This window comes from Hylaeus volcanicus, chromosome 4, assembly GCF_026283585.1.
Source record: "Hylaeus volcanicus isolate JK05 chromosome 4, UHH_iyHylVolc1.0_haploid, whole genome shotgun sequence".
NCBI lineage: Eukaryota > Metazoa > Arthropoda > Insecta > Hymenoptera > Colletidae > Hylaeus > Hylaeus volcanicus.
Genome location: NC_071979.1, coordinates 15,377,088 through 15,390,552, shown reverse-complemented (window position 1 = coordinate 15,390,552; position 13,465 = coordinate 15,377,088). Strand labels below are relative to the sequence as shown.

The window sequence follows — 13,465 nt, the reverse complement described above, 5'->3', positions numbered from 1 at the left end:
CCAAGGTGAAGAGGTGAGAAACAATTTTACTTCTGAATCGACATTAGGAATCACCCCAAGTCTTTCAATTTAATCATTTGAATTTAATGAAATTGTGTTGGATGAATAGAAAATTAAAAATTGTTAAGCCTGTTCTGAAATTGAAACAAGTATTTCTAGTTTACTCTAAATTATAATCGACCTCATTTATTTGGCTTGTTTATGTGCAAGTAAAGACGACCAATCATTTGCACGAAATTTTTTGAGATTTAAAAAATACGAATATTCGGTTTTATTTGTCGTGAGTTTATTTGGCTGCAAGTATAGATGACCAGCATGTGCAAGATATTTATTGAGGTCGCGTTCCTTGAATTTGTTTCTTTATACCTGATTTCAATTTATACAGGATATCTGAATAAAGAAGACGCAATAATGTCTGCTTATACTGAAACTTGGAGGATATCTATAGGATGGCCCGACCTAAATCCTATCCCATAAAACGATGCAAGATTCCTCCCGGGAAAGGAAGTTGTGGGAGGCACCAGTAATCGTAAATCTATATGCTATCTCGTCTAATGTTGCTTCCCCAATTTCTCCCCATTCGACAAAGTTATTACAAATTCAAGGGGACGCTTTTATAGTGCGCAAGGGTTCAATAAAATTATTAGTTATTCTAGGAAGTCGAATCTTTAAATTCGAGGTGTTCCAGAACACCCTGTATAGTCTGAAGTTTATGGGTAATCGTCTTGTACGTACTTGGACTGTGGACTCGTATATCGTTCTCGCTGGGGCTGGAAACACGATGGTCGTTCAAAGAAACAACCCTTAAGGCTCCAGCAGGGCTCATCAGTCGTTGAGTGGAATGGCCGCTCGGCGATGTTAGCCTGAGATCCTTCCCCTCGTTGTTGTTGAGCCTGCAATTTTAATAACAAATTACCCATTAAACGAGTGTCTAGAATATAATCGAACGAATATCCCAAACTTCCGTGTAATCTCCCGTTGCATCCCTTTTCAGTCGTGCCAGGGATTTCTGATAATCCCACTTAAAGAGCGTCATAATTTACTTTCTACAAATTATGCAAATATTTGCACCGAGCTCGCGAATATTCGCTAGAAACTGTGATAACGACACGGATGTTAGGATCGTAAATTGCTTTCGCACTTTGAATTCATCAAATGGGAGAATAATCATTTTTATCAACGTAATGAAGATACGAACCTATTCAAATTCTATGGTTTTTCTTTTGCCTAGTTTTCCATTTATTGGAAAGTATGATTAATTTGTTATTTATGAATTAAACAAATACTTAACAAATTTTACAATACATTCTAAGCTCAAAGAGTGTGTCTCACTCAGGGATGAAATTTTTTATATCAAGGTTCCCAGGAATAGTTTTACACGAATCGAGAGAACCGTGCCCTGAGAGAGAAATGGTGACGTGGTTGAAAAGTTCACGCTAGATGCCCATGTAACCCTCGCGTACCTACAGTGTGAAACATCCGAGGAAAACGTGTCACCGAGGGAATTCCAATGCCGACTAGCCGCTCTCGGGAACGCTTGAACTTGTCGATCTTAAACGGTTTTCGCGCCAGGTATTTGCGAACGCTGCGTTGGTGAGGATTTTTAAAAAAAATTTTTCGCTCACCTCCGGAAATAGCGGGCGACTTCTTGGAAAACTTCTGCTTCGCCGTGTGAACTTTTAATAAATAAATCATGAAAATTTCGTGCACGCCGAATTCTTCAAAGAAAACGACGACGAGTGTTTGAACGAAATACACAGAATCACAGAATCTACAGAATCTCAGCGAGGCTGAGTGTCGTATTTTTTCATGATTTTACTATACAGTCTATCTTTAACGAGCGACGTTATAGTCTTTGATTTTTCGCTTCAGCACTCGTTGGCGACGATGTTTGGATTCTTTACTGCCGTATAATCTTTTATTCATGAATCATCGTATTTTTGGAATTTCCAAGGAACAAAAAGCAGATTCGTTATTCTTCGATTCCGCGAGGATAAAAATGGATCGTTGGAAAACGATTTGACGTTTTACTCGATAGATGGTACGCTGATAATTTCATGAGTTGATGGATACTCGTTATTGGTTATTGAAATTATTGTTTAAATGGAAATGTCGATGGTTCATCGCGTCACGGAAGGACTGAAAGCATAACTTGAATATGAGTATCACTCGCTATTTTCTTTTAAACTAGTGGAGTTTTTACTCAGCATATTCCTCTATTTTCAGAAACAATATCCACTTAAATACTCTTCAAATTTAACCCAGGGTCAGGAAAGGATGTCGATCACTTCGTGACACATTCACAGAGATATGTACTTATTACTAGCGATTGTAGCTGTTACCAGAATGGAAATGTCAATAGCATATCGTGTCATCGATGACCTCAAAGCATAGCTCGAATGTTAAACAAATAATAACGTAATATATTAAGAAATAAAAACATGTGTTCAGATGGGAACGCTTTCTACGTACACTAAGAAGATTTATTAGTGTGATAATTCCTGTAAATGGTTTCACACTTAAAATAAAATAAAAGGAAACGAATGGAAAGCTCGAATGTTTTGGATGTCTCACGATATGACTCATTATTCTCTTCAAAACTAGTGGAAATTTTACGTAGACCTACTTTCCTCTACTTTCAGAAATAATATTTACATAAACAATCTTCATAAACCCATGATCAAAAAGGGCTGTCGACCACAGGTCACACATTTCCAGAATGAGAAACACTGTCCAACCCCTCCTAAACCCTCTGCACACTTGAGAGGCACACTCGAGAGGTTGTAATTCACAATGTCATTCCCAGTGATCGCGTAAGTGGCTTTGAGTAGCCAGTCCGATTCGCCCTTGCGATAGTACTCGCCACCTCCAACACTCTAGCCCCACGATATCGGTACTCACATGGTGGAACCCGTTCCAATGTCACCGCTGCTGGCAGCACGCAAGATATGCGAATTGACGTTCACATCGTTCTCCGACTGCCTGACCGACTGTGGGGTGGACTGATGAAGCGGCAAGGGTTGTCTGTGTCCAGCGTTAGCCCTCGCCAAGGGAAGGGTAGACACGGTGGTGGCTGGTGGCTGCGTCTGTGTTCTTTGAGCTAGCTGCGACGTGCTGACAGCCCTCGGCGGCAACGGATCCCTTCCTATCACCGACCCAGACCCGGAAGCTGCGAACAAAATTGTTTCCCGCGATAAAACTACCCGCCAGTTCTGCTTAAATATTTACCAAGAGCATGCGCCGGAGAATTTTTCACGTTCGCTCGTCAAAGGCTTTAGGGGTCATCGGCGACAACGCGGAGAGGAACTTTTATCGACGGTTTAAAAGTTTTCAGTTTAGGCGGATTACCACAATCTTGGCGAGTGTCGCATCCATTCAATTTTTTATGAATTAAGCCATTTCTATGAAGTTCAAGCAAATACAAGGCGGAGGAGATTGAGGTTTTTTGTTTTGTTTTTCATTGGAGACATTCAATCATTGTTTTATATAATAAGAGACTTGTATCGCGAAAATTATTGGACGTTTCTGGTCACTGTATGGGGTTGCATATTTAGGACGCAATTAGCAGGGGATTGCATGTTACTGCAATCTGACTACTACATCTAGATTATCTATACATATTATTATCATATTATTATCATATCGTTTTACACAAGTACACATACCTTTTGGTTATGTCTAACACACAGTCAATCCCATAAATATTCGTACCCTCTATATTGAAGAAGTTTGATTAAATGAAATAATAGTTTTGATATTACCAAATGAATTTTTCATTATAAATATGTATATGAATAAGCTTATACATTTATATATTTATTTATACATCAACATACGTACACAAACATACACTTAGAAACATCAAACCTACCATTTAATTTATACAAGTTTCTTCAATAGACATAGAACATTGATGAGACTGACGGTATATTTACTATATTAGCTTATATCATAAACGCATAAAATCAAGCAATTTACTCATAAGTATCGCGACTGCACCTTCGATCGTCGTGTAACGGGGAAGTTCGAATATCCAAGAAATTATCTGACGTACTCCGGAAACGTGTCTAGCGTTATCAAGTTCTGTAAATAGAAAATCTATGGCGTTATAGCCATCGGCGATAACCGTGTTGCGTGGTTCCCAATTAACCGGAACAATCGAGGCGGCTGCATCCGTTTAAACGCGGATTATCGTCGTTTGTGGAATCACTTCGCTTTCTCGGTGAACCAAGATCGTCGAAAACAGAGGTCGACAACCCCCTCCAATTATCAGGGATGACGGTAATTGGGGCCGTGCATCGAAACAGGCAATACGAATTCTGCAACGCGTCGAATCGTTGGAAGCGACGATGCTCGCGGGACGCTTTGAACCTTACGATATTGCGTTTGGCCCTCTCGAGCGACTGCCCCGCTGTTGATTCATTATTGTTCCAGAGCTGGAATTCACTTTCGAGTGGGGACCTGATCGATCTCGAATTTGACGTGAACGATCGCTAGCGGAATTGTGTATCGAGGCATCAAGCGTCGTCCTGTAAAATGGAGCAGGGAATTTTTTCCAAATGTTATTGTGAATTCGAGAGGGACAGAATATCAGGATAGTGCTCGTGAAATGTCGTCTATACAAATGTTAGCTATACTGTATATTTAATTGAAATAATTCCAATTCTGTGTTTTTATTCATTTTGTTTCTTTCATTCCATTGCAAGAAGATTCTGTGTATTAAGTGTACATACATAGAATTGTAAAATATTTCTCAAGAAATAACTAAGAATCGAACTGCTGAAAACAACAAACCCGACGATGCGAATTTTGTTGAATAATTTGCCATACGTGTCATCCGAATAAAATATTTCTCATCACATTCATTATGAACACGTGAACGCGTGAACTTTGAGAGACAAATATCTCTCCTATACCAGCGTAGAATAATCTTCGAGGATAGTATAAATAAAGGTGCGATCAGTGTAAAGTGTGAGCAGGAAATTCTTGCAGTGAAAGTCTCATGATTGCATCGTTTTTTCCAAGGAATAAAGATTGGCTGTTGCGGATGCAGCGTGCCATTTCAACGCGATACTAAACATTGAAGACTTCATTGTCTCGCAGCATCATAGTTTCGAGCTACAAGGTTCCAGTGGGAAGAACGAAGAAGATAAAAATTAGAATTCTATTGAAGCTTAGATAATCAGATGCTTGCTTATCTATTTGTGTCACGCCTTATAAAAGATTTATACATAGTATGCTTCTTTTAAAATCAATACAAATACCTAATTTCCTTCGTACCTTAACGTAAATATTTGATTGTCGCTTGTTCCCAATTAACAGTAAAAATAAAACTTGCAACCTCCAGAAAGTATGATTAATTTTTTACCTGCAGCGGAAGTTATTCATGGATGAATGAACCCGATAAGTAAGATGAAAAAGCTAGGAATAGTGTAGTGAATAGCATTAACGTTTCATCGACGAAACTGGCCCGCTGGTTAAATTTGAAATTTTAAAGTAGTCCGACGTGGAGAATGCAACGGAATGGCCGCATGGAGGTAATTGAATCCAGTTCGCTATTTTTGCGAACAACGACCGTCTGTTAACGCGAATAACGCGGAGAATTCTCTGTGAAAATAGGATAGCATTCGAATACAGAACGGACGAAAGTAGAATGCGAACAATTTTCGCCGGGCTCCTCCTGCTGTTCATCGTGTTATCATCATTCCATTGGTACTTAACGCACACAAGTTTCGGAGAATGTGGATTTCTATTACAATATCATCCGAGTATTTTCTTTTTACGAATCTTTTCTCTTATTAGAATTTTAAACTATTAGCAATTTCATTATAGTTTGATGCATCTGCGTGGCGTGCTATTTAGCAGAAATTAGATTAATCTAATGTGGCCTTTAATCTAATCTAAAGAGTCCCCAACCTTAATAAATGTTAATTAGATTCAACTTATGTGGGAATATCAGTCTACTCGAATGAGAAAATATTTTTGTTTTTGCGTCGAGTCAGAGATACGCGTGAGAGATGCATCATCAGAGCAATTGTTTGAAATATCACATGTGTCTGTCGGAGATTTTGTTCAGCTATGCGCTACCTACATTTTATTAAAATTATATTACTCAGAAGGAATATTGAATACTTCGTTTAATTTTAATATCGCGGTTCTCGATGTTCGCGTATCGAGTCGCATACTTTCGACATTCTCGCCAGAGGGCACCCACGAAATTGCATTCGTGGCGTCAGCACTGCACCAGAGATGGCACGTGAAATTTATTAGGAGCTCCCCTATTTATTTCCATCAAGAAGGTTGTATTCTTTAGTTTCAAATAAGTCCACTTATAGACACTATTTATATCATTGTCCACAGTAGCGTCAACTTGCTAATTAACCAGTTAAATGCGTTCGACGGGTATACTCGTCATTGCATGATTTTAACTCCGCGCTCTGTGGAGATCTTTTAAAACTAAATTCCGCAGTTAACAGGTTAACAAAGCCTTGCACAAACATCAGGGGATATCCCTAATACTAGTAATACTCTTTTCCTACATACTAAAAGTTCAATTTTTTTATTAATCCAATCCCCTCCTCCTTTTACTACCATATTCCGCCAAAATTCTTAACCCTTTGCACTCGAGGGTTTTCTTTTTGGCATCTACTAGCAATTCAAGATGCTTTCTTAGCATTCTATTGCTACGAATGCTAAGTTTAATCAGGTCACATTTACCTCGCCGACAATCATTTTATCGACACATCGAGTTCCAAAGAAATTAAACCTAAAAAAACATTACTGTTTATCGATTTACTGTGTCAAACCTAGTGGTGACCGAGAGTCACCTCTCGAGTCCAAAGGATTAACTTTTCCAGTGTCAAACACAACCCTTCTATCTCAGGGCTTCCCCCTTAAACTCACAACTTGTCACCATGTCCAAGGGACTTCCTTTCCTGCCAAGAATTTGGAAGCTCGCCAATCTGAGGATCCCTCGTGAGCCAGAATTCCAGAAGTTGCTCAAAGCTGCGAATCAAGATGAAGACGAAGGTGAGGAGGAGACCCTAGCGTCTAGACATGCGAAACTCACGCCGAAGAGGACTGAAACGTCGGGGGACGTAATTGAATCTCACGGTAGCGGGCTGTTAGCGGGCATATAATGAGGGACCGGATGTTCCGCGGACATGGGAACGGCGCGGAACGAAATAGAACGGAACTACCGGCGAGCGGAGAACGTCTGAGGGGAATTACCGCAGGAACCGCCTCGTTTGAAAACAGACCGCGCCGGAGACACGGGATGGGACAATTTATCGCGCGCAATTAACCCAGCCTCCCGAAACCAGGCCATCCGCGTATGTACAGTTACGTAAGGAGCATGATTCTACACGAAGACGAGATAAATTCTTGTTGCATAGAAAGGTTTGAATATTAGAGGCATAGAACATTATTAATTTTTAGTAACAGAGAATCAAGAACGGATCTACAAAATTCCCAAAGGAATTTCAATTTTCACATGTGAAGCTTACGCAATCTTACAGGCCTCACGATACATAACATCCTCAGAACACAATCTTTTTGTTATATTTACCGACTCTAAATCAGTTCTACTATCCATGGAAGATCTTACAAGTACAACAAAAATAATACAAGATATCCACGCTGAATTAACAATACTTCAAATAGAAAAAGATGTCCAGTCTGAAATTATTTGGATTCCGTCACATCAAGGGATCATGGGCAACGAAAGAGCAGACGAAGCTGCAAAAAAAAGCCATTGCGTTGGAAGAACCATATGAACCAACAAATTTCGCGAATTAAAACGAGCATAGAACAATTACGAACTTTCCTAGTCCGCTTATTCCTATTGGAAATCCGAACAAAGATTCCTAAAAGAAAAGGACAGAAAGAGGAGCATCTTACTAAATCTACCGTATCAAAGGGGTGATAAGCAATGGTCCATTCTAGCGGACGGATATCGGAAATTTGTCAGGCTAGGGGAATAAAGGAAACCCTCCTTTCTTTCTTCGAATCATGATTGCAACCAGTGAATATTCGCGTGAAGAAACAAATCCATCGCGGGAGGAAAACTTGTCCCAGGAAAAATCGGTGGAATATTAATCAGACAAAAAGTTAGAGGGAGCGTAGTCGAATCAGGAAGTCCTATTTTCTTCGGCCGTGTAGAAGATGCACTTAAAAAACTCAATTTCCTCCATTGTCGCGGGAAATCGTATTAAAGGTCCGCCATGGTGGCGTCCACGACGTACTGCGATGGACAAGGATATTCCCCCTTTTGTAAGAGGAAAGAATCGCGTGGCAGGAAGAATGCTAAGGACTATTCTTTACGTTGCGGCGAGAAAGTCGTTTAACCCGGGGGTAATGACGACGTAAGTCAATTTTAGCATCTACCCGACGCCGTGACGTTTCTATTTTCCGTGAACACCGTTAACAGGAAATTGTCCGAGGAGACAGTACCGTGGGGACAGTTTGCATTGACACGGAATGCGATTAACCCCCTTCACCAGGTCAAGTCGAATGTTGGAAGAAATACAGGAAATGTCTTTCCTCTTAAATTGTACAATTTCTATTTTTAGTAGTTGTAGTAATTACCTGGTAATTTATTACGTGATTTTACTGAAATACAAAAACAGTATAAATCTGTAATTTGTACATATAGAGATTACAATTATCTAAAAAATCTAACGTTTAACCGTTTACGGGTTAAATCTGTTCTTTGCCAACGATTTGTCGTTGTTTAAAAAAAAAAAAGATCCACTTTCCACTGTGAACTCTCTGGGTTCAATTTTTTTCGGATTTTTTTTGTATCTACAGCAGTGTTTTATTCCGTACGTCGGGAACATACCAATTTTAGCTCATTTTTTTCCAACGGTACGCGTGAAAAAACTCGCCGAAATAACGAATAAAGTCTCGAATGGAAATAAAAATATACTCGGGTGAAAAGTAATCTCCGCCCGGATTACTTTTTCATATTGGCTCAGCATTGATTCAGTGGCACGCGTATTTTTCGATTCATCCATCAATACCCCACACTTCCGTGCTGGTATTTCGCGATGGCAATCTGAGATTGGTTCGCGTTTGATACTGGTTAGATTCGACACCTCGTTTTATTAACGCAATATGGCCCCTCTGGATCCATCCATCTGGCCAGTTCATTTACTTATCGACTCCAACCGTTACCGATACTTCACATACTGAATTTATTATCTACTAAAAAATACACACGTGGATTACAAAGATTTGTGTCACCGTGTTCCAGAGAAATCTGTCTATAAAATATAAATTTCCCCTAAAATATTCAGAGATATCTCTAAGCAAGTTGGTATGGCTCCTTGGATGTATGAACAATTCAGAATGTGGAAGAAATGTAGGTAACGGTGTCATTAAATTATTTACTCATGTGCTCGATATCACTGGTGACAAGACTGCGGATTTCATACATTTATGACGCAAGACAGTATGGCAAGTAAATGCTATATATAACAAAAAGGTATAATTAAATAGTTATATTATATTATATAGAATATATTCTACATATATTATGTATATTATATAATTTTTATGTTTTTCATATTAATGTACATCATCAAAATCCGCAGGCATAATCGTAGACAAATTAAAGTTTCATATTCTACGAATAAAATACAGCATCTTCAACGATGATACATTTTCCTAATTGGCGCGACAATAATGATAATACTTTATTACACTTCCGTATCGCACGAGGTTAACGATCGACGTTCGAAGATGATAAAGCAGCCTCAGTGCCTAACATGACAAAATGCCTGACGTTTGCAGATTACATTCCGGTAATACGCAATTCCTGTCTACGGATCGAATGTGTGAAACATGTGAAAAGTCGTCTAAAAAATTGTTGCATTGCATTATAGGCAAAAAAGGAGCGATTACCCCCAAGGATTTACGTTGATCGCAGCTGTCGCGTTTGGAATTTGGTTCCACTATTGGAATGCGTGACATGTCGTCGCGGATGTCCGCTATTTGCGTGGATTTATCACCGACGTTTGTTCTCCATCGGTAAATGTTGTTATATATGTATTCCATTTCAATTGTATTTTAATTCAAGGCGCTATTATCGTACGAGTTACAGAAAAAGACTTATTTTCAATTTATAAACTGATTGTGGTATGGCAATGTTTTTGTTGAATTCAAACTGGCACTTTATTTTGCAACTTTTTCAAATTTCTTAATCCTAGGTAGATTCATTTTCTTTAACATCTTATCTTCAGAATTAATTTATTCAGTTCCTTCATGAAAAACCGTGTCGCCCATGCACGAATGACGTGGCGATAAACGTGTTAATCACACATCTATCTGTATTTATGGAATAACCATCGCGTATGCGAGTAAACGTTCAAGTGACGCGACTCGTGATCGCTTCAAAGCTTTAATCGCAAATCCCTATGATGCAATCCCCCAATAACAAGTTCGATTCCACCCTAGACGTCCCTTCGGCGCCACTTCCGACGTTGCGACACCCGCCATTAAACTATATGGCGTCTAGCAGCCAGAATTATGGGGTGAACAACCCTTGCGTCGACGGCTTTTCCTCGAACGACTGCAAGGTTCCCATATGCGGTTGGTCCAAACTCTATTTGTTAAATTAGACGTTTGCGAGCTTTGAGGTGCTTCACGAGGAAATAGGAATGTATTCGAGCCTCTGTGGTAGAGAACAGAGGGGGGAGGGGGCAGTATCGTCGAGGATTGAACTGAAATCACGTCCACGTGAACGTCGGAAAATTGTGATAGGATCGAGGCAGAAACCTTTGGTTAGGTGGTTGTTTTGCTTATTGGAAAAGGCAAAGGTTTTGCTTTGTCGAACGAACATTGACTGCAATGCATTTTGTGCAGATCTATTGGTATCTTAAATTATCCTCTAGTCTTCCAAACTGTGAGATCAGTTAATTTCCTAAATGATCAGATCTTTGAATCCTTCAAAGCTACGAGATCTTTCGTTTTCCATACTGTCAGATCTTGTGGACCATTCAACCACCAAGTCTTCTTCCAACTTGTCAAGTCTTTGGTCTTCCAAACTATCAGATCTTATAATCTTTCGAGCTGTACAATCCTTTCATCTTTAATCAAGGCTTGCTGTCTTCTAAGCTATCAGTTCCATGCATCTTCAGCTTGGACCAGTTTCGAAGGATCGATTAATTTAATTTCTCCGTCTATATCGTATCTCGCGAAAACAATAAGTATGATATCCATCTAAAACGAGCTGGTATTCGACAAACACCATCCAGTTGTAAGTTTATCAGTCGACGTGGCGCCTCGGAGGTAACAAAATCCACGAAGCACGCAAAGTAGTCGTAGAAGTCGCAAACGCAGGGCAAAGAATGCGCCATCGTCACGCGAATTCCAGACAAAACATCCTCGTAATCGAAGCTCCGTGGCGACCTCAATGTCTAAATATAAAAAGAGTAACCAACGACCGGCGGAAACGTTGAATGATTCAATTTGTCTGGCCATTTACAAAATTAAATGCCGACCTATTTAACCGGCAGACGTTTCGCGGCGAGATGCAGCGACGCTATTTAATTTTGTCGGTTTATTTAATCCGCGAACATTATCCACTCGCGAGATCAGGAACTAGCGAGCACGCTCGTGCGTCCCATAAATATAGACGTTCCACTTGGCACTGACGCAGAAAAGATCAAGGTGTCGCGGAATGACGTTACGGAATGAGGTGCTTCGTTCCTTGTTTCGTGAAAATATAAAGTAAGACTCATGGAAGGACTAAATAAATTAATTTAAGATGAATTCGAATTTGATGCAGTTGTAAAATGAAATACTACTTTGAATTCAACAAAAATAGGTTTCAGTTGGATAGGAACAAAGAGTTATATAAATTTTCACGAATATTAGTCTCGCGATGTGTTAATAAATTGAGAACAATTGAGTTGCCTAGACGAATGCTATCTTATCATGGATAAGAATGTGGAGTCTCATTTAAAAAAAAATGAATTGGTTGGTTAATCTCTCCCACGACTTTAGTCACAAAAAATATTTATGCAGTATAATTTGCCTTTTGTACCCAGTAACTTTAGTAAAAACATCTTTTTCAAGCTTCATTCTCCGATGAAATATTTAACCCTTCTTATTTACTCGAAGTAGCCTACACAAAGAAAATTCAGTAACAATGCTCTGCACCTTCAACCTACTTTTAGTAGTAATCGCCAATGCACCAAGAGTGTCTATTAAAGATTTACGCGAACCTCCTAAAGAACGTTTAGAGTCTCCAGCAAGAGAATAATCTTATACAAAGGATCCTGAAACTTGGCAATTTCTTCGTTGTAAACCATTTGGCAGGACAGTGATTTTGAGGACCGTTTTCCTGGGTTCGAAAGGACGATTTACGAGCCACGGTCCAAGTCGAAAAGATGGCGAAGATAAATAGTCGGGAAAAGGGAAGAAATTGATAGAGGTAGTTCGGTCAGGCCAGGAGCAGGAACGCACTTCCATGGTCATTTGTATCGTTCCCCGACCTGTTGCTGAGTACAACGAGGGTGTTGATTGTCCTTTTTCCCCGACACGGGCCACTGTCTCGTCCCTCCTCGCCCTTTGCTCGTCTTTTTATTATAGCGGATTGTAAAAAGACACGGGAGCCGCGGTTGCGGCCAGCCGTAATAAATATTTTACGTTTTCGGGGCGCGCCTCTTGGATTCACCGCAGTTTATAAACGCGGGGCACCGCCCACGATTTTGGAATTCTCTTTCTCGTGCAAACCTCAACAGGAGTGGGGATATGTTTGAAAAACAATGAGAAATGTCCTACGTGTTTCGAAATTTTTATAATATATTTATATCACTCGTGCGAACGTCCATGTTCGATTAGAATTCTTTATGCGTTGGCTGTTGTTATTTGATATTCACAGTGACAGATCTAGGTGAAGTCGAAGGGAAAACACAATACTTCATTCCTAATTATTGATAAGGAATCATTCCTTCGGTTTCGAGGAACTATAAAAACACAATTGTTTACGGGCAGTATGATGGGAAAGTTATTAACAAGTCCAATGAAGTGGACGATGCACAAAATTGGGAATTGTTGATTTCAAATGATCGTAACTTCGGAACAAATGCGCGAAATATACAAATTCAAACGCTATTTTATAGATGAAAGTCTATATTTGTATTTTATGTAGCAGCAGTTCTCATATAATAAATGTTAATTAACAATTATGAAAGGCGACAAATGTGAGATATCAGATAACAGCGCACCCCTTCTACTTCATCGACTCTTTTAATAACTTTCCCATCACATTATCAGTGAATAATTGTGGTATTATAATTCCTCGAAAATTAAGAATTAATACCGTATACATGAAAGTCAAATGCCTTCGGTACTCCAAAATTTGGGACCATTTTTAACATCCTCCTTTCCAACTATTTAGAAGGTAGTCCATTAAATTCGAACTCTGATTCGGTAGTCGACAGATTCCCACCGAGACATC

The 13,465-nt window shown here is 39.5% G+C and overlaps 1 protein-coding gene across 1 annotated transcript in view; it reads right to left on the bottom strand.

Annotated features, from left to right (window-relative positions):
• LOC128875731 (uncharacterized) overlaps nt 1-13,465 on the bottom strand; it is a 212,953-nt gene that overhangs the window by 29,894 nt on the left and 169,594 nt on the right. Inside the window, exons 12-13 of the mRNA XM_054121590.1 lie at nt 2,902-3,169; nt 736-893 (exon numbers count right to left, since the gene is read on the bottom strand). Coding sequence (XP_053977565.1) covers nt 736-893; nt 2,902-3,169 — 426 coding nt within the window. The remainder of the gene's footprint in view (nt 1-735; nt 894-2,901; nt 3,170-13,465) is intronic.